The 22840-nt window shown below is 41.2% G+C and overlaps 1 protein-coding gene across 13 annotated transcripts in view; it reads right to left on the bottom strand.

Annotated features, from left to right (window-relative positions):
- Positions 1 to 22840, bottom strand: part of ARMH3 (armadillo like helical domain containing 3) — a 129715-nt gene that overhangs the window by 47311 nt on the left and 59564 nt on the right. For 5 of the 13 annotated variants that reach the window (XR_008467145.1, XR_008467146.1, XR_008467147.1 and 2 more), the window contains exons 23-24: positions 21695 to 21770; positions 20225 to 20413 (exon numbers count right to left, since the gene is read on the bottom strand). Coding sequence is in view for 7 of the 13 variants with exons in the window: in XM_054207053.1 (XP_054063028.1) it covers positions 20225 to 20413; positions 21695 to 21770 (265 nt within the window). In the remaining 6 variants the exon portion in view is untranslated. Of the gene's footprint in view, positions 1 to 18970; positions 19722 to 20224; positions 20414 to 21694; positions 21771 to 22840 lie in introns of those variants that run through there. The other 8 variants (XR_008467149.1, XR_008467148.1, XM_054207054.1 and 5 more) reach the window with 5 other exon arrangements.

Raw genomic sequence — 22840 nt, 5'->3', positions numbered from 1 at the left:
GCTCAGCACGTTCGCCATTCCGCCTTAATGGGAGCCAATAAACTTTCCCTGACCTTTACTTCCCACAATTCGCAGAAAACCTGAAAAATTAACATTCAGGCGACTTCTGAGGCTTCATTCTGCATCATGATGAAAGGGGAGAGCCGGCAGAGGAACTAAGAAGCTCTCGCTTCAACGCAAGTGGCGCAGGAGAGTACCAGTAAACAGAGCGCTTCACCTCCTGCATAGCAATGGCAAACACGAGTGTCAACAAGCCTTAATGACTTACTGCCCCAAAACACCTCTGCCGTTATTCAACAGGCAGAATTAAGCGGCAACAGGAAAAGAGCAAAGACCAACCTGTGGCCCCTATGGATTCTCTGCAGTTGTATGCTGGGGCAGCTAATGAAAGCTCCAAAACAGGCTGTGCTGGGCTTTTTTAGATCTTCCCTCAAACCAGCTTCCCGTTTCCTTAAATGGTTTTTAACATATCATCAATCATACCATCACTTTTAAGTGTTTTTAGCCATTTCAGGGAAACTGCAGCCAGGCATTTAGCTGTTAAAGGTCACTTTGTCTTCCAGCTCCAGCAGGAGTTGGGATTCACCACAGCCCACTCAGATGGGGCAGAGTTTGGCACAGTTTACTTTCTCCTGGTGGTGGGAATCAATAAGATTCAGTTCCTGCCCAACCTTTACATGTAAAGCATTGCCATAGGAAGTGCCGGTTGCGTTCCAATTGCAGAGTGCCTGCAGACATGGAGACGGAGGCTTCTTCAGAGTGCCAGGCTGCAGCCCCTGCAGCTGATAAGCAGGACTTCTTGTGTCAAAGGATGTCTTGACATCCTGACATAAAGACTCAAGCATCCTCAAGATCACAGTGTTTAAGAACACCAACACTACAATAACACTTACTCTGTACGTAGGCACTTTCGATAAAAGACAGACTTTGCTGAAATAAACAGCATCTTTAACCTTTCTCTGGATTTGAGACAAATTCCCAGTATGGATTCACTGCTCCTGTCCATTAGTTCCATGACTAAACATGGAAGGCTGACCAAAACTCATTCAGTAAAAATATTTTTTTTTTTTTTAAGTAAGAAATAGACTCTCTGAAGTCTCTGAAGCACTCTAGCTTTCTTTTGCTATTACAACTTCGTATAAAACTCTCGCCATTCTAAAACACAATGGGCAAAATCTCTGCTACCATATAAAAACTGAAACATGTATGGCTGAAAATTTAAATTACAAACGTGACATTTTTACTAGAAGGTGAAGCTAATGAGGGATTTCTCCACACTTCCCTGCAACACAGCTCCTCCATCCTGGCCCACACTCACTGAGCGTAGCCATCATGGTGACTGCCAACCGCAGAAAAATGGAAAGCTTGCAGCCCACTGACATCTTCTTGAATTTCACCTCTGTCCTGCGGTCTTAAGAGCAAGAATTCCTCAAAATAAGTGCCAGGACAGCCCTTCTGTTTAATTACTGCATGGATAAATTTCAGTAGGTATAAGGCTGATTGATGTACAGGAGGAGAATTCTCTCAATGCAAAAATACAAGCCCAAAGCACAGGAATCTGGAGTGAATTTGTCAAGTTCCAAACGCAAAATGGCACCTTCGATCCAGTCTTTAACTGATTCATGAAACTACAAGTCATTAGATCAGCTTATCTGAACTTCTGTATATTCACAGGCTGTTGCATTTTTCAACATTATCCTTCCACTATGTAGTCTCATGCCAGTAGCTAGCTAGTAGAGCATCTTTCACAACGGTATCCTGCTCAGATACAAAGAGGGGAGGAAAACTGATCCCTTCTGTTGTTTACTACAATCGTTAAGTACCTACTAAAAAAATGGGTACCTAATTTACCGTTTCAATTTGGTTTCAGTGGCTAGCCTTACTTTCCTTTTCTGTTTTGGCATTTTGTCTTCTTAAAGATGCTCGATCACTCTAAAGAGCATACCTCAGGTTTTGTTTTAAAGAGCTTAACACACTGAAATACTGAAAGCATTTTTAGCCTCTCATAACTGAGGCTTCTCTGTCCTTTCTCCAGTTTTTCAATATACTTTTTGAAACAGACACCAGACAAAATTGCAAAATATGTGTGATTGTAAAATCACTTTCCCGTTCCTGCTAATATTTCAAGGGTCAAATAAACCTTTTTAGCTGAGAGACCTAGAGTAAAGCTGCCAGTCAATGCTTCTTGAATGACTGCTTTTCAAGATACAGCCCCCCTTTTCAGATCAGCACCTGCTTTTTCATGAACTGCACTGCCCAACAGGTTAAAAAGCAATTCAGATCACACTGCCTCATCCACTTCATGATTTAACCTTCTGCCAGTCTTCCAGTAACTTGCCAAATTTACCAGAAATTCTTATGTCCCTTCTGATCACTGAAAAACTTCCCACGTAGGACTGTTTTCATACTCATCATCTACAGACGTATACCCTCAACATGCTTGCCTTCTGGGAACGCTCCACAACAAGTACCCTGTCACATCACTTATTCTTGGAATCTGCAGCATTGTTATTGACGCACACTGCTAGCTCCAAAAAAAAAAAAAAAAGAAAAAAAAACCAACACCAAAACAAAACACTAGTTTCACATGCCCATAGAACTTCAGTAATCTCTGCTATAAAACTAACTTGCAAAGGTTCTTAAATACATCTTCTCTCTACTACCCCAAGTTTTGTGGTTGTGCATATGAGCCATAATCTATGGATGTCGGCTAGCATTACTTGGGGAATCAACAGGGAAAATTTAAAGCCAAGGCTGACCAGCAGCAATCTCAATGACTTCTGAAGTCTCCCCCTGTGCTGAGTTCCTCTGGGCACCCGGAGTTCCTTTGGTAATAGATGCTGACATATGACCCCAAATTCCTAAAAACTCTCTGCCAATGGGCAACCTGGGTCATATGGTTTGTCTGCTTTAGCCAAGACAAAGTCCTTGACACTAAACAATCTGAAGCAGAACTATTGAGTTCTGAAATTTTCTTATCGCTGTAGTCTGCAATGTGGTATCTGATCACATCAGCAGTTTTGGAGCCATCAAGTGCAGAAAAGTGACAGGAAGACAAGTCTCAGCTCTGAAAATAGGCTGTATCCATGTTTCCTCTCAATTAACAATGCTAATAGCATGTAAACACATTCTTCATCTTGCAACTGTGGTAACTAACATCAAGTAACTGCCAGGGAAACACTGATTAAAATGAACTGACGAGCACATAAATCATTCTCTCTCCTCTGCAAGAACCACTGTCCATCAGTTGATCTCTCCAAAGCAGAGAAGAACCCAAGCTGCCATGACCACAGACCACTTTGAAGAAAAATCAGCCTTGGTACGCTGGATATTTCTAACGGAACGATCTAACAAATACCACATCCCCTACCTTTTTGCTTTCTTTACACATAACTGACAGAAAATAGAGCAAAAATCCAATTAAATTTCTAAAACCAGGTCACCTCTAAAACTCCCATATACTTTCTACAAGTCTGCCAAGGAGTTCTCATACAGATCTGGACCTAGTCCAACCCGAAATACATTTTGGTGCCCTAAAGCTCATGGAATCTCAAAAGGACAAATTATTCATCAATGTCCCCTACTAAAATGTGTTCTGCAATGTTGCTAGCACAAAATGGCTGTTTGCTATGAGTGGGCAAAATGATTTATTTAGTATATATACATATAGCCTCTGAAGCACTACAGTCCTTCTGACAAAGAGGCATACAAATGTGAGGATTATGCAGATAAATCACAGGCACAGGACTGGATTTTACGGTACTTCCACTGTGTGTGTATATATGTGATTTACAACTAGTTTCAGATGAAGTTTCGTAATATTTTAACATTAAAAGCTCTTGTTTTATAAAGCTGATTACCACTTTCAAATACCTATCTTCCTACCCCTGTGTATTGACTAATACATTAAGCTAGAATAAGACAATATACTTTTTGCTTCACAGCTATTGAGAAACTCCTAACCATGATTAGATTAGCCGAGCTCAACCCAAATCAAAATGATTTCTGGGATGTTCCTACAGCACATTTCATCTAGTACATCTGCATTATTTATGGCATCTACACAAGGAGACTTGAAGGCTTTTATAAACTAAGACACAAATCAATACAAGCTCTTAGCAGATGGGGCCTTAGTAGGGTTCCACAGCAGCGTCGTTCCACACCGACCAAACTCTTTCAACTGAATAACTGGTAACGCAGAAGGGAAGGTTTGCTGAGAAAGACGAGAATCAGAGGCACCCTCGGCACCCAGCCTTTCGATGAGGACCGTACTCATGTAGAGGCTACGCAGTCAGGGCTGGGTTTACACGCAATAGGTCACTTAAACTGCTTCACAACATCAGACTGCGAGCAATACGATAGCTCCGTTTCATTTCCCTCCCCAAGATAAGATGAAAAGGCTGCAACACAGATGGCTTTCCCTGTCAGAGGCACCATGGACTGGGGAAGAAACGGATGGGAGGCAAATTCGGTTTGGCACTCAGTCAGGTCAGCAGCGCGCTCCAAAGGAGACACTTCTCATCCTCCGCTGTGTTGGTGCTTGTTGTAAGCAGCATCAGTAGAGGGGCAGAACTGGCCTGCAAGACCAGCGCTGGGCAGGAGAACCAGCTGGAGCCACAAAGCCTTAGTTCCTCAGTGAGCGAAAGACCCTCCGCACCTCCATATAGATATAGCCCACGGCTGGGCCAAGATGGGCCAGCAGATGACAGTAAGATATACAGCTTCACATCTGCCTGTTTCCAGATAATGCTCTTTTAATTCACCTCAGCTGGTCTTCATAGATAAATGCTCTTCGCAAAGAACAGATCATTATTTGAGGCACTTAAAGCAGAGGTCTCCCACCCTGATCCATTTGTTTTCCTAACCCACCTAACTTGTGCACTGAAAATTGATGATAGGTTGGGTGGTTTTTGGATTTAGTGAAATCACTTTCTCTTCAGAGATTTCAGCAAAAGAACCTTTTAAACATCTATTTATAGAGCAGTGCATGGGGATCTGCAGTAGTCAGAAGGAAAAAGGAAAGGATGATAAATTATCCAACATGAACTTCCTTTAGAACAGTAACCAGCAACAAAAAAAAAAAAAAAAAAAAAGGATTACATCCCTGTTCAATTCCTTGTTCTACAAAGGCTCAGTAAAAGGATTTATCCCCTTAACCAAATAACAAAACCTAGGGCCTTTAATTTTTTGGGGTTTTTTTTTTTTGATTGGCTTTTTTTTTTTTTTTTTTTTTTTTTTTTTTTTTAAAATCAAAGTGGTCTCAAAAGGTCCCACTAACTCAGCCTTCTTTAGCTGGCAAACAATAGGCTACTGAACTTACGAAGACCTTTCTTCCCAACTGTTATATTTGAATCAGGGCTAGCAAGAAAGAAAAAAAAAAAAAAGACAAAATCCTGTTAGTCTTAATTAAAATCATGTCTTGCTCGGCTGGCACGGGTTCTATTTTCATGAGATTTATGAGTTCATGATCCTGACAGCTCTCCATGAGTTCTTTCTGGAGAAAAAAGGAACAGCGAAAGTAATGACTGAAATGCTAAAGCAAAATCACGAGGGAAGAAAAATTTTCCATGGTTAATCAGTCTATTCTTCTCTTCAACAGTGCTCCAGAAAATTACACTTCTCTGCCACTCGCAGAAAAGAGCAAAAGGCTGCTAGACAGGAGGCCAGCTCATAGGAAAGTATAGTCTTCTTCCTTAGACATCCCTCTTCTAAATTACCAAGGACAATATTTCCTGCGCACACAAGCGGCAACAAGCCACAGAAAGGCTTGGAGGCCTTCTCTTCTGTATCCAAGTCTGATGTGGCTCAAAATGCAGTTAAGAGACTCCTTCTTATAACAATGAACCCTTACAGGCACCTACCATGGGAATTCTCCACTTGAAAGTAGTGACAGATTTAACAAACCACACGTATAACCTAGATGGGTGATTGTCAGTAAAACGTAATCTTCCAATCCTGAAAGCAGTGGGATGGGGATGCTGGTATGTTGCCTGACCCTTGCTAAAGGCTTTGAAGCAAATAGCTGATTCCCAAGAAGCTGCTGACAGATAAAACTTAGGTAAACATTAAAAATCGCCATACTGAGTCAGGTAGCAAAGGCCAGCTCAGTGTCCCGACTTCGAATATGGCTAGAAATGGGAGCTCAGGTAATGGTATAAAAGCAGACAAGAATAAAATGTTACTGCCCCAGAAAGAACTCTTATTTCTATCCACATGCAGTTCAAGATGGTACATGAGGCAGAGGTGATATTTGTACGATCGGTAACCTATGAATGAATTTTCTTCCATTAATTTGTATAATCATTGCTTTAAATTCACATAACCTTCTAGGTATTCCACGGCTTAACTAAGTTTTGCATGAAGCAGTATCTCTTTGGTTTATCTGATCTTCTGACGCACCCTCTTCTTGTAGCTCCTCTTCATCTTCTCTATGACATTTATTATTTTTTACAAACTCTTGTATATTCTCTGCCATCTCCTTTTCAGCCTGAAGAATCGTCATGTACATCAACGTTCTTCGTAACACATCTGCTTCCATACCTTCAGTCATTCTTGCTGCCCCTTTCTGAAACTTCCCTAGTTCTACTACACTTTTTAGAATTTTCCAAGCTCTAGATACACAGTCAATGAAAGACCAGGTTAACGAATACAAAAAACTTGCCTTGCATTTGGGAATCAATTCCCATAGAAGATAATACACTATTTATTGAGGGAGAGGGGTTAAGTTGAGAAGCAAATAAAAAAAAAAATAGATATTGTAGCTGAGTAAGAGAGAAGGTCCACTTTAGATCCAGACACTTGAATGGTTTTAAACACCACAACTAATAGTTTAGTTGGTGCATTTTAAATATTTCCTCTGGAGTGATACAGCAGCATAAACAGTAAAAAATGAAACAAAATAAAGAAAGCAAATAACTTTACAATAGAGCCACTGTAACGTTGCTGTGGGAACATTGGGATATATGCAAATCCCAGGCCTAGGGTTGCAAAAGGATAGGGGTTACTTTGTGCATGAGTTTGGGGGGTAGTTGCACATGTAGTCAGGTCGCTGACTCTGATGAAGGGAAAATAAACTAATATCCTAAAGGCTGGGGCAAGTTTTATAATGAGAACTTAAAACAGCTTTTTCTTAATTTTTTCTTTAACTGTTTACTGCTGGCCTCCTTCAATAATTTTAGGCTGTTACCACAATTCCGGTGCTGTTCACCTTCTTGTGTTTCCTTTTTGTTGGTTTTCAGACAAAATGTCTTGGCTATGGTCAGCAAGTACAGAGAAGGCCTTCAAGAACAAGGAAAACCCACACGGTTCTTCCCTCCAAATCTGCCCTGAAACATCAGCAGCAGAGAGAACACTGAACTGCTGGAGCCTTGATTTTTCAAGTGAGACAAAAACAAAAATCCTGCCCACTCGATGAGCTTTACACTGTTCAACAGAAGCAGAAAGCTGACCTTCAGTACCCGGATAATGTTTGTGTGGCAACTCTGGAAATTTGCCTCCACAGCTTCAATTCAGACATTCCGCATTCCTCACCCTAGACTGTCGCATGGTGAACCTGTGCAAGGTTAGTACCATTCCTGCATTTCAGCAGCACACCAAAGAAAACACAGGAAAATCTCCGAATGCATCCTCTACAGCCTGCGATACTTCTATAAAGGAAACCCAGATTATTTCTGGGAAAAGGGCAGTAAAATTATAAAACGGTGGTCAAAAAGAAAAATACAGACATCTTTCCTGAGGCTAGGGGAAAGCATGCTGTGCTAAACAATTTAATAATTAAATTGAAGAAGAAAATACCATTGTAATTAACATACAAAGAACAGGCATGGCCTAGCTAATCTCATCATGAAGAGATCGAATAAAGTAGCATGCGTTTTATGGAGCAATTTAATCTGGCAAGCAATTAATCGTAAGAGCACTAAGTCAAATGAATAGATTTCCCTTTAAGAAGATCACATTCATCATCTGTAATGTATTCTAAACTGCAATTTGTTAGCCAGCCCCTGAATTTTACAGAAGACATTTACTGTCTTCCTTTAGCAGAGAAGTGATCCCTGACTGACAGGAGGGAGTGGTCTCCGTCTTTTTGAACCAGCTAGCCTATTAGCACTAATAGGTTCTGAATCATTGATGCAGGAAACAACTTACAAAAAGCAGCTACAAGCCTTTACAAGCCTTATACTTTAGAAAACACTACAACGGTATTTACCAGACTATTTGAATCGCGTCCTAATCCGCTGACCAACCTGATCTGACCCATCTCCATAATAGCCTGGAGCTGATAACATTACCTATGGGGGCAGGGGGAATTAAAAAAAAATAAAAATAAAAAAACCAACCCTTGTTCACTGAGAACCTCAGCAGGCATCTCTTACTGTGCTCCTCCTGGTGCAAGTCTGGGACTCTGGCTGTCTCCATCCTCTCATATTCTCAGCTAGAAGAAAATCCTTCCCTGACTAGTTTTAAATGGAACTAGATCCATTTAGATTGTGTTTTTGTAGCTGATCACAAAATTGTCCCAGACCCTCAGTGCTTTTAATGTTTGAAGTCTTCTCACTTCCAACTTTTATTTATTTAGGATACTCCCTGCCTATTTGTTCACGTTACAAGTTTCTCTTTAGCTTCAGAAGCTGTTCCACCTCTCTTGTGTTCCCCACTACATGAGTAACCACCAGTTGCCACTTTGCTGGATTAGGTAAAGCACTCACCCAGCGTCCTTTGGAAGGAAATGATGATTCCCATTGTTTGTGCCTGCACCTGTCCCCATACAGGTTTATTTTTCTAGAAGATGTGTTTGAAGGCCTCCTGTCTTACTCGGAAAAGCTTTCTCTTGAATATTTTCCTATCTTACTGTGTGTAGAGGGCATTATTGTTCCGCTACTTGAGCACACCATTTGGATCATGAAGATTAGCAGGCTGAAAGCAATCAAAGCTCACATCCTCCAGGTGTCCTTGGGCCTCAACTGATTCCCCTCCAAACACAGCAAATGCTTTAAAAAAAATAAAGTGTTATCAAACAGACAAAAAGGTCTCAAGAACCATTCAGTGCATCTAAGTCTTAACAGGGACCTCTAGACCTTACCAAAAGATAAGTGGCAACATTCCACTTAATTTAGAAACCGCACAAAATTCACGCAACTCAAGTGGGGTTATGGACTATGAGTGGAAAAAAAGCTTGCTAGAGAAATACAGCTTCTGCCAGTGCCTTCCTGCCCCACTGTCACTCAGAATCAATTCAAAAGACAGATTTCTTCAGATTAATGACAGGATGAGATCTATGCCTGGCCACTTTCAGTCCTCTTTCATCCTGATAATTTCCCTTATGCTCCACTCAGGTTGAAGGCATGAATGTAAATTAGCCCCATGCCAAATCAAAATTAAATAAATAGTCCTGGAGATAAAGTGCAATGAAAAAAGAAATTAAAAAAAAAATAAAAATCCGTGAGCTGTGTTCCAGACTAAGTTCACTGGCTATTGTCTCATTCCAAAATGACTTAAAACAAAACTCATATTAAACTTACAATGAGTAAATACTGCTTTGCTGCGCTGTCAAAAAAAGCACGGCAGAAAACTTATAAAAGCAAAATCAATCAAAGTACAGATTTTGGTACTCCGGAGGGAAAAAAAAAACCTCAGCAAAAAGATGGCTACACTTGAGAAAATCTCCTGATGGCTAAGCCTTTAAACTCCTCTGACCTGAACCTAAGTGCACAGTATTGTTTCCTGATGTCTTCCTGCAATATAACATCATACTTACAATTAGACCGATACCACATTAAAGAGACAGCAAGTGCAGGCACAATTCATTTAACAATTAATCTACCCTAGCTATCATTTTCACTTGTCATTAACTGCCTCTTAAATGCCCTCAATTTCATATAACCATAGACTCTTCCTTTAAACATACACACGGGGGAATATACCATTATAGGCATTATTCAAAGAAGCGCTTTCTGTCCCCATCATCAACCACAGCATTAATCACACTGAGAGCAGTTTCTTCTCACAAATGACTGCGTTGCATAGTTGGATCTCAGCAGCAGGATCCAATTTACTGATAAGTTCACAGACAGCAGACAATACCGGGCATCTGCAGCAACACATACTGGGAGTCCTTTAAGTTTTCACCCTTTACTGATCTTTCAGAGAAAGAAAATAGATGCCAAGCACCACACGCTCTCACTGATAGTAAGTGCTCTACTCAGCATCTTTACCTGTTGGACCCAGAGTTAACATAAAGCACAGTGCACTCACAAAAAACAAGGTTTTTTGCTTCTTTTACCATTTGACCATGCACTGAAGAGACTGCTCTCTAAAAACAAATGGGTTAAGTTGGAAAGGACCTTTGGAGGTTGTGGTCCAACTTTCTACTCAGCACAGGGCCAGTTAGGCCACTTTGCTCACAGCTTTGTCCAGGCAAGATTTGAATAACTTCAGGGATGGAGTTATTCAACCCTGAGCACAACCTCCCTGAGCAATCTGTTCCAGTATTGGATCACTCATGTTGAAAAAAGTTTGGGAAGAACCTCCCTTACTGCAATCTGACTTATTTTATTTCCCAGCCAAACGTAAGATCTGGGAGCAGTCTTGTGTTGTGGCTTCTTCATTTCTGACAGAAGTTTATGCTGAGAGGGGAAGTCACCAAAGACGGAAAAAATAGCTGCTACCCAGTGAGAATTGCACAGCCTGCCCCTTCAGCAAGGCTCCAGTTATCACACATGGGCTACGCTCAGAGCAACCACAGCTTCTGAATGCTAATGAACAAAGGAATCAAGAACAACATATGGCAGACCTATTGCTTTCTGAGTTTAGAAGGGAATGTCTGCCTCAGATGAGTTCATCTCAAATGTCCATAAAAAGTTAATGTCAAGCTCGGATTCCAAAGCAAGGAGTGTTGCAAAATTATAAGGAGGACATGAAATAATTATTTAAGAAGTATAAGTAAAAGCAATTGGCCTTTGCTCATGTACAGTGCTCTGCTTAAGAGGCTCCCTGTTAAGCCTTTTCAGCTACCCCATGCCGGACATTTTATAAAGTATATCACATTCATGCCCCTCTGTCAGCAGCAAGAGCTTTACATTAATTAACACAACATACAACCTTCTGGAAGAAGGATCCGGTTTAAAATTCCTCATCCAAAGTGTGGGCAATATCACGAGTTTGTTTAGAATAAAAGGCATTTATCCTGCCCTCAAAGCACTTACCAGCTACATTTTCTATAGTGGATAGAAGCATTTTTCCACAGTACCCAAAGCCATCATTGAAAACCAGCGTTGTAGAGTCTGAAATCATCTTTCCCTTGGCCACAAAGGTTGCATTACTTCCCACCCCACACAGACTCAAAAACTTTCCATAATTCCAACTAACGAGAAGAAAAATGTCACTGTAATTAATACACAAAGTGATGACCTAATTAATCACTAAAGCAGCAACATCAAAAAAGCTTTTGGGCTTTCAAAGTCTCCTAGCAAAGTCAGGCAAAAAGATTGCCAGGAAGCTTTTAAGGTCATTCCACTTCCGGCCATCCTCAAAATAAGACACATTTGAAACCACGTTTTTATCTGCTATCGCACAGGAGCCCACTGCAGCGAGATGCCTTCAATGCGTCAGCGATCTCCTACTCAAGACTCCCTTCCAAGAAGCACCCAAGTTCTCACTTTTTGGGTTCACAGCAGCATTGCCTCAAGACCAGGACCCAAACTGAAGCTTTCGGCAATGGTTACGTTGCCATTTGTCTTAACGGCAAGAACAGTTTGCAAAAACCACCCTGCACCATGCCAGCACAAACAAGAAAACATGTGCTCAGAACCCTGCAAAGAGTCACATCAGTGAACCGATGACAGTGGATATAAACTTAAAAAACACTTGGCAGCATATTATCCTGAAACTGGTGTAACAGGTCAACGCTGCTAAGAGAGACCATCCTGTTGTCCCTAAGGTGTACGCACACCTTTGACAGGGCTGACACAACCACTCACAAATCTGTACACAATCAACCAGGCTCGAGAACCAGCCCGGGCTAAAACACACTGTTTTGTTCTATTTTTCCTGCCTAGATAGTTTTATCCTGGGTCAGGTCCCCAGTGTCCTCCTTTACATGGAGCTGCACAACACGGGCTGCTCCCCACAGAAGGGACAGAGGAATGGATGGCAGGGGAATCCTCCTGCTCGACAACACTGACAATTTATAGCTGCTCCTGGCAATGGCAGCAGCACAGGCTGAAGAAGCACAAAGGGGCAGTTTTGCCAGAGTTAACATCCTTCAACTAAGCCCTTATCAGCACGAGATATCCAAATCCGATACCCGTCAGAGATGAATTCTTCATGGGATCACTGTTACCTTAATCCAGTTGGCTTTGATTGCTGAGAAGCAGCCACGTACACGGGCATTTCTGACTGCTGAACCTTTACGGTTAGCATCCCCTGAGACAGGCAACAGAAATCTGACCTCAAAGCTAAGCGAGGAATTGCTACCTCAGAAGCATTATACCACCATTTTCTGAATTATTCTTCTAGCTATGAGAGTTAGAAAAAATTTTAAAAACTAAAAAAGGTAATAACAAAACGTTGCGTTCTGGGATTCCCAAAGAGCCAACTGAATTCAGACCACCTGAACCTCTGATGCATCTTATGGTCTCTAACTGGACACACAGATATTATAGCCCAAAATATTTTCACATTTTGGAAGAAAAAAATAAAAATCACAACTCACTCGAGCTCCCCTTTTTTTCTCCAGGCAGCATTTTACTTTCACCTTAGTCTTTGGCTATACCAACCCGTATTTACTGACGGTTGTGAAGCTAGCCCCTGTGCTGGTAGGGTGATACAAACTTCTCTGCCTTCAGTGGGAAGAGCTCCTAAAACCCAAGCACCTTAACTCTGTTCATTAAAAGAAACACGCATCCTAGCTTTCAAAGTCTTGGAAACAAGGTGCCCTCCTCTCACAGTTCCCTGGGAAGCGAGCTCCAGATTCTGGTGCAATCTTCAAACAGACCGCAGCTCTGCAGTCATGCTAACAATGTATTATCCTTGCTTTCACTTCAAGATAAGGTAGGTACTTCATTACCTTAATGAGCAGATGTACTTAATGAGCAGGTACTTTGTCAATTTAGTCCTAAAGGAAGAATTAAGAGAATAGGGCATTTACATTTCTAGAGCAAAACCAAATTTTAGGCCCCCCACTAGTATAAGTTAATAAGAAAAACATGTTACTGGATTTTGAAAAGCTTTTTTTTTCTTTGTAAGTACACATCCCACAGCCGAGACTTTCAGAGGGAATAATAATTCAGACTGCTGCTGTGAGCAACAGATTTCTTTTAAACAGAAAGAGCAAAACAGCATTACACTACATCATTTTTCAAGGGATAAAGGTGTTATTTAAGCTCACAATGATTTTTACATTGTTTGGGTTATGAAGAAAGCCACTTAATGTTCTCTCTCTGTTAAAGCAAATCTTGAAAGCTAGATTTGAGACCAGTGGAGTTCAGAGTCCCTTATATTTACCCGAAGAATAAGAACAGCATGGGCAATGTTTCGACAAGCTACAAACAGCTGGTTCAAACTGTGCTTCAGTCATGTTCCAGTAGGGCCAGTTCTTGGGGCCAAGAGAATCTGGTTGCAGAGGCTATTCATGTTTGCTTCCTGGCTGCATCAGAGCTACCAACAAAGATGTTGACTGTAAGGTTGAAATCTATCAATTAGGAATTGAACTCAGGCCAGCCACAGTACCAGAGAAATAATTAATATTGTTCTCGTAAACAGGATGAAACAATACAACCATTCAAAGCGTGAAACCAGCAGACCTTTTTGGATTTTGTGCGGCAACAAAACCCCCGAGATGTTTACAAGACTGCATCCTAGCTTTGCAGCACATGCTTTAATGAATTACTGAGCTCATACGTAACTTGCCTGTGCCCAGCAACAGGATTCGAGACCAAAATATCTGCAAACAAGTCAGGAAAATAACTTCTGACCAAAAAATATTATATCCACTCATGAAATAAACCAAAACCACTCCCAATGCTAACATGTATTCTCCACTATTTTTATGTTTCTACAGAGAAAGGTATTTGGCAAGCAAAACAAGAATGTCTTGCCTGGTGCCACACTTCCTCAGAGCAGGCAGCGCAAAGTCACTCACATAAATCAAACAGAAGACCACGATCACACTGAGAAGTCTCTTTCACTTTTCTCCCCTACTGACTGTTCTCTCAAAGCTCCTGACTCTGAATTCACTAATACCAAAGCTCAAACTATGTGCCAAACATTATATTTCCAAAGTTGAATACACTGCTCTCAAGAAAAAATTGCTAGCAGCTGAGCTACCTCCATCTTGTAAACCCACAACCTGCACCCATGAATCCAGTGAGATCCGCAGACAGGAATTCCCTTATTCACAGGGCAGTTGCATTTCATACAGAGTAAATGAAATCTGGGTTGCAACACCTCCGTAATGGAGATAACATTTCTCAGCAAACTTTGCTAAGTAGCCTACAGACCACGGCTAACTTTCCAAAAGGTTTGGATCTCAAGGAAGAAACATTTCCCACAAAGTGGCCAGGAAGACAGAGGTTCACAAGTGGGTAAATTCTGCAGTGAGATGTTCACCTTACGAAAATCACATGAACTAAGATACTTGCTGAATTGAGGAAGAGACTGTCAAACACCGGCTGTGCGGCAGAAGAGTTTCCTTTCTGCCCAAACAATCCTCCCTTGAAGAGAGGCCTCACCTCTACAGCAATCCTTACAGAGCAGCTGAAATACAGAAGTGGACCCTTTCACAAGTCCCCTCTTTAAAAGGCCAACCTGTTGACTTTGTGACAGAAGGAAAGGAGATGAAAGGGGCCAATACAACTGCAGACATTGGAAAGAAGCTAAGGAAGTCAGTTAAGTGAGGCTGCCATCCTGGGAATAAATCACTTCAGGTTAATCCCCACCCTAATCCAAAAAGCATTGCTTACTATGAAGATAAAATTAGAGAAAGTGAGCCCTGCAGCATGGCTTTCAAGTGCATCAAAGAAAGCAAGCCGTGGCTATGGCATCTCAGACAGAGGCATTTCTTTGCCATACAAACAGCTATGCTCAAAATCAGCATCACCTCTAGAAACCTTAAGTCACCACGCAAAGAAATTAATCCTCCCAAAAACCTACTGCAAAAAAAAAAAAAAAGAAAAAAAAAAAGAAAGAGTTCATTAAAGAGAAAACAGGCTTGACATTGTCAGAGTCCCTTCCCAGGCAGCAGTGACTGAAATGGAAGTTACTGGCAGAAAGAAGGAAGGTGACCTGGGATGCACCTGACTTGCTGAACCACGCTGCTGTGCTCGTGAAACTGGTCCATGCAACACCACTCAACTAACAGATTTGCTCTCTGGATTTGGGCCAGTGGCAGAGACAGCATTTAATTAAGCTGCTGCATGAATGAGAAACAATGAAGGAAAATTATAGCAGAATGAAATTGGCTACGGCTCTGTCAGAGAAGCACACCAAGATGAATCAGCTAGTAAATAAAGAGCAATAACTGAAAACTAACACCGCTGTCTCAAGAAGAAATTAGATAATGCGAAAGAAATGAAACACTAGTTACGTGACTACAGAAAACCCCTAAACGTTAATAAAAATACTGGAAGCATGGGTAGAGAAAAGATGAAACAAGGCACCCTGAGATAGGAGTGCTTCTTTCTTTATTTTTTATTCTTCTGTTGTTACATTGCTGGTCACAATGGCCTGGGAGTGAGGTCTTTCCCTTTCAATCCACATGCTTCCTCTGTTCAGGTGCCAGCTAATGCCAGAATCTGTTCATGTCAAAATCTGTTGCTCCTAGTAAATAAACTTTCTGTACCAGAATACTGTAAGGTCAAGTGAAAAACAAGCAGCGGTAGCAGGTGAACTCTGAGTAACCAAGCTCCGCTATACCCACTGTGGTATTTCAGAACTGTTCTGCTGTGCCAGAGTTCCTACATAACAAGAAAAGTACACAAGAAACACATGAAATGACAATAAGGGCTTACTAACTTTTCTCCTTCAAAGAGGAGTGAAGTGATTACAGGTCACCAGAAAAGACCTAGAACCAAGCCAGAATCGTCATCCAGAATCCATTTACTTTCAGTTTTTCAGCATCATAATTTTTTCAGGCTACTACTTGAAAAATGTGATGAACTAATTATTCAATAGTTTACATGCATAAAGCTTGAGAGTTTTCTTACAGCAGTATTAGTAACAACTTGATCCTTAATCTTGGCAAAATTACATTAGGAAGTACCACTAAAATAGATTTATGAGTTTCTCTTTGGGTTTTGTAGCTTTTCTTTTAAAAAAAAAAAAAGTTGACTGTCTTGTATTAGCCTGTGATCTGAGCTCAGAGTGATTAGTAGTGACAGCATGTCAGAGGTCATTACCATTAAACACACCTCAGTGAACAATGTGATGGAGTTGTTATTCCAGCAGTGGTAGCCCTCACAAGCAGGTTTCAGAATCGATAGGGAACGACACACTCCAGATCATGCTGGGCTAACCTGCGTCCCTGAGCACCCTCTGCTGCTCAGCGCTGGCCGCCCCGAGCCGTTACGTACGCCCGAGGCGTTACGTACGCACGTACGTGCTGAGAGGGTCACACCTGAGCAGCCTTAGCCAACGCTCGTGGTTCATCTCGGAGAAGTTGGAAGCAAGCAAGTGGCTTGGTTTTTTTCAGCTTGGAAATTATGGCTTTAGATTAGCCTATTGTCACAGGCAAGATGTTTGTGTCTGTGATTTTTATATAAATATTTGTTCATATATGCATGTGTGTGCATATGTATTTATATATACACAGATATCCATATATACATATATGGATACACACATTCATATATGCACATATACATACAGTATACACACAGATATCCATTTTTTTTATATATATATATGCACATAGATTTTCTTGACCATTTATTTTCATAAACAGGCTTTAAGTTTGCCGTCCCTTTTTCATTCCCTTACTCATTGGCAAGAAATGTGTGTGTGTCCATATAAGTCTGTACAGAGAAGGAGGGAAAGAGGGAAGAGTGTGTGTGTGTATATATATATATATATATAAAAAAATATAAAACCATATCATTTTTACACTGCCTCAGCTGGCTGTAATCCATAGGCCTCCACTCTACACAGAAGCTCTTATCTATCAGCAGGTCCTCTTTTATGTATCCCACATAAATGCTACAGCCATCCATTGCAACACGACTACGTCAGCAGCATTTAGTTCTTCTCTCCCCATGAACAGATGCTAAATTCCTTGCTGTAAAGCAGAACAATGCTGAAGGTACTACGTGGACTGCTTGCAGCCACTCACTTTCCAACAAATATTTGAATGGAGTCTCCTCCTCTGTCAAGGTTTTCAATAAGTGCAGCTCCATGGAGCTCTGGTAATTTAACACGAGCTATAGCTTCAGAGCAGGGATGCCAGGTATCCTAGGACAAACAATTACAGCCCAATTTGGCCTTCTTTCAATCAAGTAAAATTGTGAATGTTCCTTCAGAGTACTCCTGCCCAGACTGGCAGCAAGCATAACCGTTTTATACACATCCATGCGATGCTTTAAGTGCTCCTCCCAAATCCCCCATCTCTCCTTTACAACCCCAAAAGCAGCCTTGGGAGAAGCAGCACCTCCTGTACAAAGAACAAATATCACACAGGGTGGCTCATGTGGAACAAAAGTAGCTGCAAGATGGAAGAGTGAATGAAAGCACCCAAGCGAGGATTGCAGCGTATGCTACAACAGCACAAAAAACACCTTTGAGAAAAAAAAAAAAAAATCCTATCACCTAGCAGCATACTGCAAACTTACTCTCTGCTTATTAAAAGTGTTTCAGTGAGAAAAATAAAATTACTTTAAAAATGATGATGGAACGGAATTTCAGACAATGGGGAAATTCTGTCTGTTAATCATTGAGTTAATCTATTTATTCACCTTGAAAAAAAACTGATGAGGAAAAAGTCTATTAAAAGAATACAGGGATTTAGCTGCCACCTTCCTCACCGAGTAAGCAATCAGAAGATGCCCCTTTGAACCCTGCGTTAATAAAGTTCTCATTAAATGCAAACCTGCACAATGTTATCTTAAAGAGGCTCATTAGGTTATAAAAAAATTACTTGTCTCAAAATGTGCTTATTTCCTCATAGGTGAGAAGGTGAGTTTTCAAACCACCAACTGCTGCAGCTTCTGATTTCACCCCCATCAGCACCTGCCACTATATCTTGCAGTCCATCATGTCTCAATTATTTATGTAAACCACAGAGACAAATACACAGATGGAAGTTACAATCACTATTATGGGATAGCACAGTAATAGGGATCACTCATTCCAGTATGGTATGTAAGATTTCAACCAGATAAGGCTATTATTATTCTGTCTTCTTCAAATTTTCATTTTCTTTAGGTTGGACAGAAATTGTGACTTGTCTGTGAAAAGGAGAGCTATGGAGAGGAGGTAGGAATAGCCTCCACGGCTCTCAGTACTCAAAAGGAACATTTGTGACTGCTCTTTTCACTGGAGTAAAGACTAGAAAAATCAGATAATCAGCAACAACAAAACCCAGTCCAACTGCCTAGTGGAGAACAGGGTCCGACCAGAAAGTAGTTAATACCATAATAGGATGCACAAAATGGGATCTCTCTCTGCGGCTGTTTAAACAAGAACATGTCAAAGATTCTCTAGGTATTACTCATCCTGACTCTGTATTAAAGTGATTAATCAGCTGACCTCGCCAATCCGGGACTGTGGGGTACAAGCAGGACTGATGTGTCTCCCCAACAGTTACTCCTGTAACAGAAATGCGTTGCAGCCTTGAGAAGTTGTCAACAACTCACCACTCCTCTCCTGGCAGAAATACACAGAAGATGGCACGCTAGGGTTTAAGACGCCTGCTAAAGGCCACCACATGCATGCACACACACGGATGTTTTTACACTTGTAGTCTTTCCCTCCAGAAGTCTCAGGATAAGGAAATGACAATTTTTATTTATTTATTTTTAAACAGCTGTTGTAATGAGATGAAGATACAAACCAAAGCGTGACTTTACACTGCACTGTTACAGCAAAAAGCAGGTAATCATTGCTCATAAAAGCTTTCCAGAGCGAGGGAACAAACTGAGGGAAAAATCCCATGTGAGGTGGATTTCTCTAAACTCATTCCTTTTGTGGCAAAGGCATCCAATTAAGAAACAGTACACTAAGACCACTCTAAGGGGACACCAAAGCGGCATAAACAAACAGGCAATCCAATCGGGAGCTAAAACAGGTTCAAACCAGCATGTCCTTATCAATGCATAAGATAATTACATCTTATGAAAATACTGTCACTCATTAACATACCGTGTTTCTCTAATAAAGCCATCAGCCTGACAGCCCTAGAAGGTTTATTTTCCTCAAGCACCCCTCTCCCCATTTTTCTTTGGTGATGTGCGCTTGCAGCACCTCCGCGACTCGGCAACACACAGGCTCAAGCGTCTGTGCACAAGGCTCCAGTTTACGCTCCTGGTCCAACACCAGAAGAAAACGTGGCTCTAGTACTAAGGGTCTTCCTACAGATCTTGCTGCAGAAGTGAGAGAGCCAACAGACCCGGACAGAATGGTCTTTCCCAACAGACTGCAGAAAGCTTTGGACCTTGGAAGGCTCGAGGTGTTCCTCGAAGAATTATCCTCTCGTCCTCCTGTGCACAAGCTGTAACTTTCGAACACCTAAATTCAGTCTTTAGGCCAAAAAGGAGTATTAAATTATTACACGTTTCACTTCATCCATTTTCCCTGTACTGAGATGAGTCTTTTGAAACTTTCTAAAGCATGTTCTCTCAAAAAAAGGCATCTAGTCCTAGCCACCACTTTGACTGTGATGTTTCAATCACCTTCAAAAAAGCACAGTACCTTTGGATTTCTCCAGCATCCAACAACTGGCTGCCCTGAAATCTATACAGTTAAAGAACCTTTCAAATGTAACATTTTTACCATGACAAGCAAGTAAACAAGTTAGTGAAATACCCACCCCCTCATTGCCTTTTTTTTTTTATTAAGAGGAAGTGGGCTAAATCAAACAGTCCAAGTTCTCTGAAGTCTAATCCCTCTCCAGGCCCTGAATCATCTCTAATTTAGACCTTGTCTAATTTCACTGAGTGAAAAGCCATGAAAGCCATTCATGAAAACTTAGAAGCTAGTTAGCGTAGAAGCTAGTGAAAGACCACATGAAATTTCAACATACGTGCGCAGTTGGGTGGAGCAGGGGAAAGCTTCTGAAAGTCTAGAAGAGAAACATGTCAGAGGTTTCACTGGTTCCAGACAGCACCATGCACGGAACATGTCTGATACGGGCTGTCCAGGGAGGGGTATCACGGTGCCAGTTTTTTGGTTGTATCTTGTCTCAGTTCCATGCTGATCTTTACAAAAGCAGCTGTTAAGCCAACAGGAAACAGGCCAATGCAAAATCTTGGTTGCACAAGCCATAGATGAGCACAAACCCTCCGTAATCTATTGCTTTTTTTATCTCTTCCCAGTTTAGACTTCGCTCCCTGGGTACACAGAGAATTCCCAGAGCAGACACTGTGTGTCACATTAAATGACATTAATTTACCAACAGTTATGTGTTCTGCCGCCTCACTCCGAGTGCATTATCTGCCCACAAACGCTCATTTATGTCTGTTTACAAAAAATAAAAATAAGGATAGTAGCAAAATAAATCTTCTGGAACCATACATGGTGTTATTAAGCTTACAGACTTACTAAGGGAACCTGTAAGGTGGTTTATAGACACGTAAGATGTATATTGACTTGAAAGATGCCCTCAGAGAGTTTGTCCTACAATCTGTTTTGTAGTGAGGAAAATGACAAGTACTAGTAATGTAGCAGTACTGAGCTACTTGGTGTTGCATAGATACCAAGTGTCTGGGGTGACTGCAGAGATGATGGACAGATATTTTTTCAGTATAAATACTCATATCTTTTATGGTTTGTTTACAAGCCAGAGATAAACAGTAGATTCTCTCTCCCAACATTCTTTCCTTTTCCAATCAATCCGAACCATGAGCCTCTCGCCCAGTACCCAGCTTGGTCAGTACTAGCTGCTTCAGAAGCCAGGAAAATAAATTATTGCTGTCGTGAAGGAACACAACACAAAAGCACCCCCAGATATTCCTTAGCCTTGCAAGTAGAACATAACTTCTGCCCTTGAACAGGAGGAAGAGGTTTAAGAGAATACTGAAACGCCCTTAAATAATCAGTTTTAAACACACACAAAAATCTTGCAATGTTAAAAGGGGCCTCGAATCTGCTTATTACAGCTCGCTTATAGTCCCCTTCATGGCTTCATAGAATTACAATAGAATCACGCAACAGAAATCCATTAGGTCCACAATTGCTCTGCCAGCACAGCATTGTTCCCTACTGTATAACTTCTCCCAAGAATGCTGTGAGGATTAATTCATTACAGCTTGTGCCATGCTTTGAAAGCACTCAGTCTACAGAAGAGCCGAGAGAATTATTAGAAAGAGGACAATCAAACCCTGGTGATCCTCTTTTTATCCCAGTGGGCCCTGTTTAGAGCAGCAATTTAGACCAACAAAGAGAACAAATTCAAAACAAAATTCAATACAACAAATGTGAAAGCATCACGATAAGAATGCAGCCACACAGGACACAAGAATCTCTAAAGTGGTTATTAACTTCTGCTCCTTACCTAATATTGACTAATGCATGGGTCACCTTGCTTGCAGGCTCTTTCCATTGACCAGCATTGGTAGAAAGCCTTAGAACTGAAAGGAAAAGACAGTTAACAGTGTTGGCACAGAACTGGAGGTTTTCTAATCTAAAATGTCAAAAAAAATCTGCTTTAGTGAGACGGCAGCCTGGGAACTACATCAAAACAAAGGTCATCTTCGAGATAGTCTGTGATCTAGGACCGAAGTTCCCTTCAAAGCCCATCTAAGAAACGCAAGGAACATGGAAGAAGTTAGCAGAACAAGATAATGACTGTGAAACAGGAAACAGAGGGGATAGAAAAGTTTAGGTCCTCCTAACTGCTTTCATCACAACATATTAAAGTTCATTTCCCACAGAAACAGGACAGCATCCCAGATCCATGATACCTTTTATTCCACTATTCTCCTCCAGCTCCTACTTATGCAAGGTTCCATCTGAGCTGGACTACATCCTGTGATTTAAACCCAAGCCAGCAGTGATGGATTCTTTACCTTCCCTTTTATCTGGAATTGCAGGAAGGGATTACACACCAGCCTAGGGAAAAACACTCCCTGTAAGAATGAGGGCGTTGTTCTGTTGCACAGATGGTCTCTGACAGACTTGGGAGCAGATCTGAAAACATTCTGCAACAGGAAGAACTTCTAGGAAATCAAATTCTTGTCTCCTAGAGCACCCAAAATATTTATTTGGGTCAGAATCCGTAGTGTTTCTATGGTGGCAGTTACCTGCATATCTCTTGGTTAAGTACGAAAATAATAACAGATCCTGTAGCACGTTTTTGGATCGATTTTCCATATTGCCTGAATAGAAGGGAATTCTCTGGGAATTTGTATATACAGGTTCACCTTCGACTTAGAAGTGAAGGAACGGCACACCATCAGAATTTTGGATCCTCTAGAAATACAGATGCTATAAATGAAGAAGCACAGTGGCTACATACTCATGCCTATTACTGCATGAGAGAAGCTTTCAGTCCTGCAGATATGGTAAAGTTCAGATTCAGGACAAGAAAAATAAATAAATAAAAACCAAGGTAACTAGATTCCACCTCCCCTCCCAATGCAGAAAGTTTCAGCCACATTAACAGGAAAACTAAAAGATAAAGCAGCTTTCTCATCTGTGC

Source organism: Rissa tridactyla, chromosome 6 (genome assembly GCF_028500815.1).
Source record: "Rissa tridactyla isolate bRisTri1 chromosome 6, bRisTri1.patW.cur.20221130, whole genome shotgun sequence".
Taxonomy (NCBI): Eukaryota; Metazoa; Chordata; class Aves; order Charadriiformes; family Laridae; genus Rissa; species Rissa tridactyla.
Note: the sequence above shows the minus strand (reverse complement) of the source record. Positions and strands in the feature narration are given on the sequence as shown.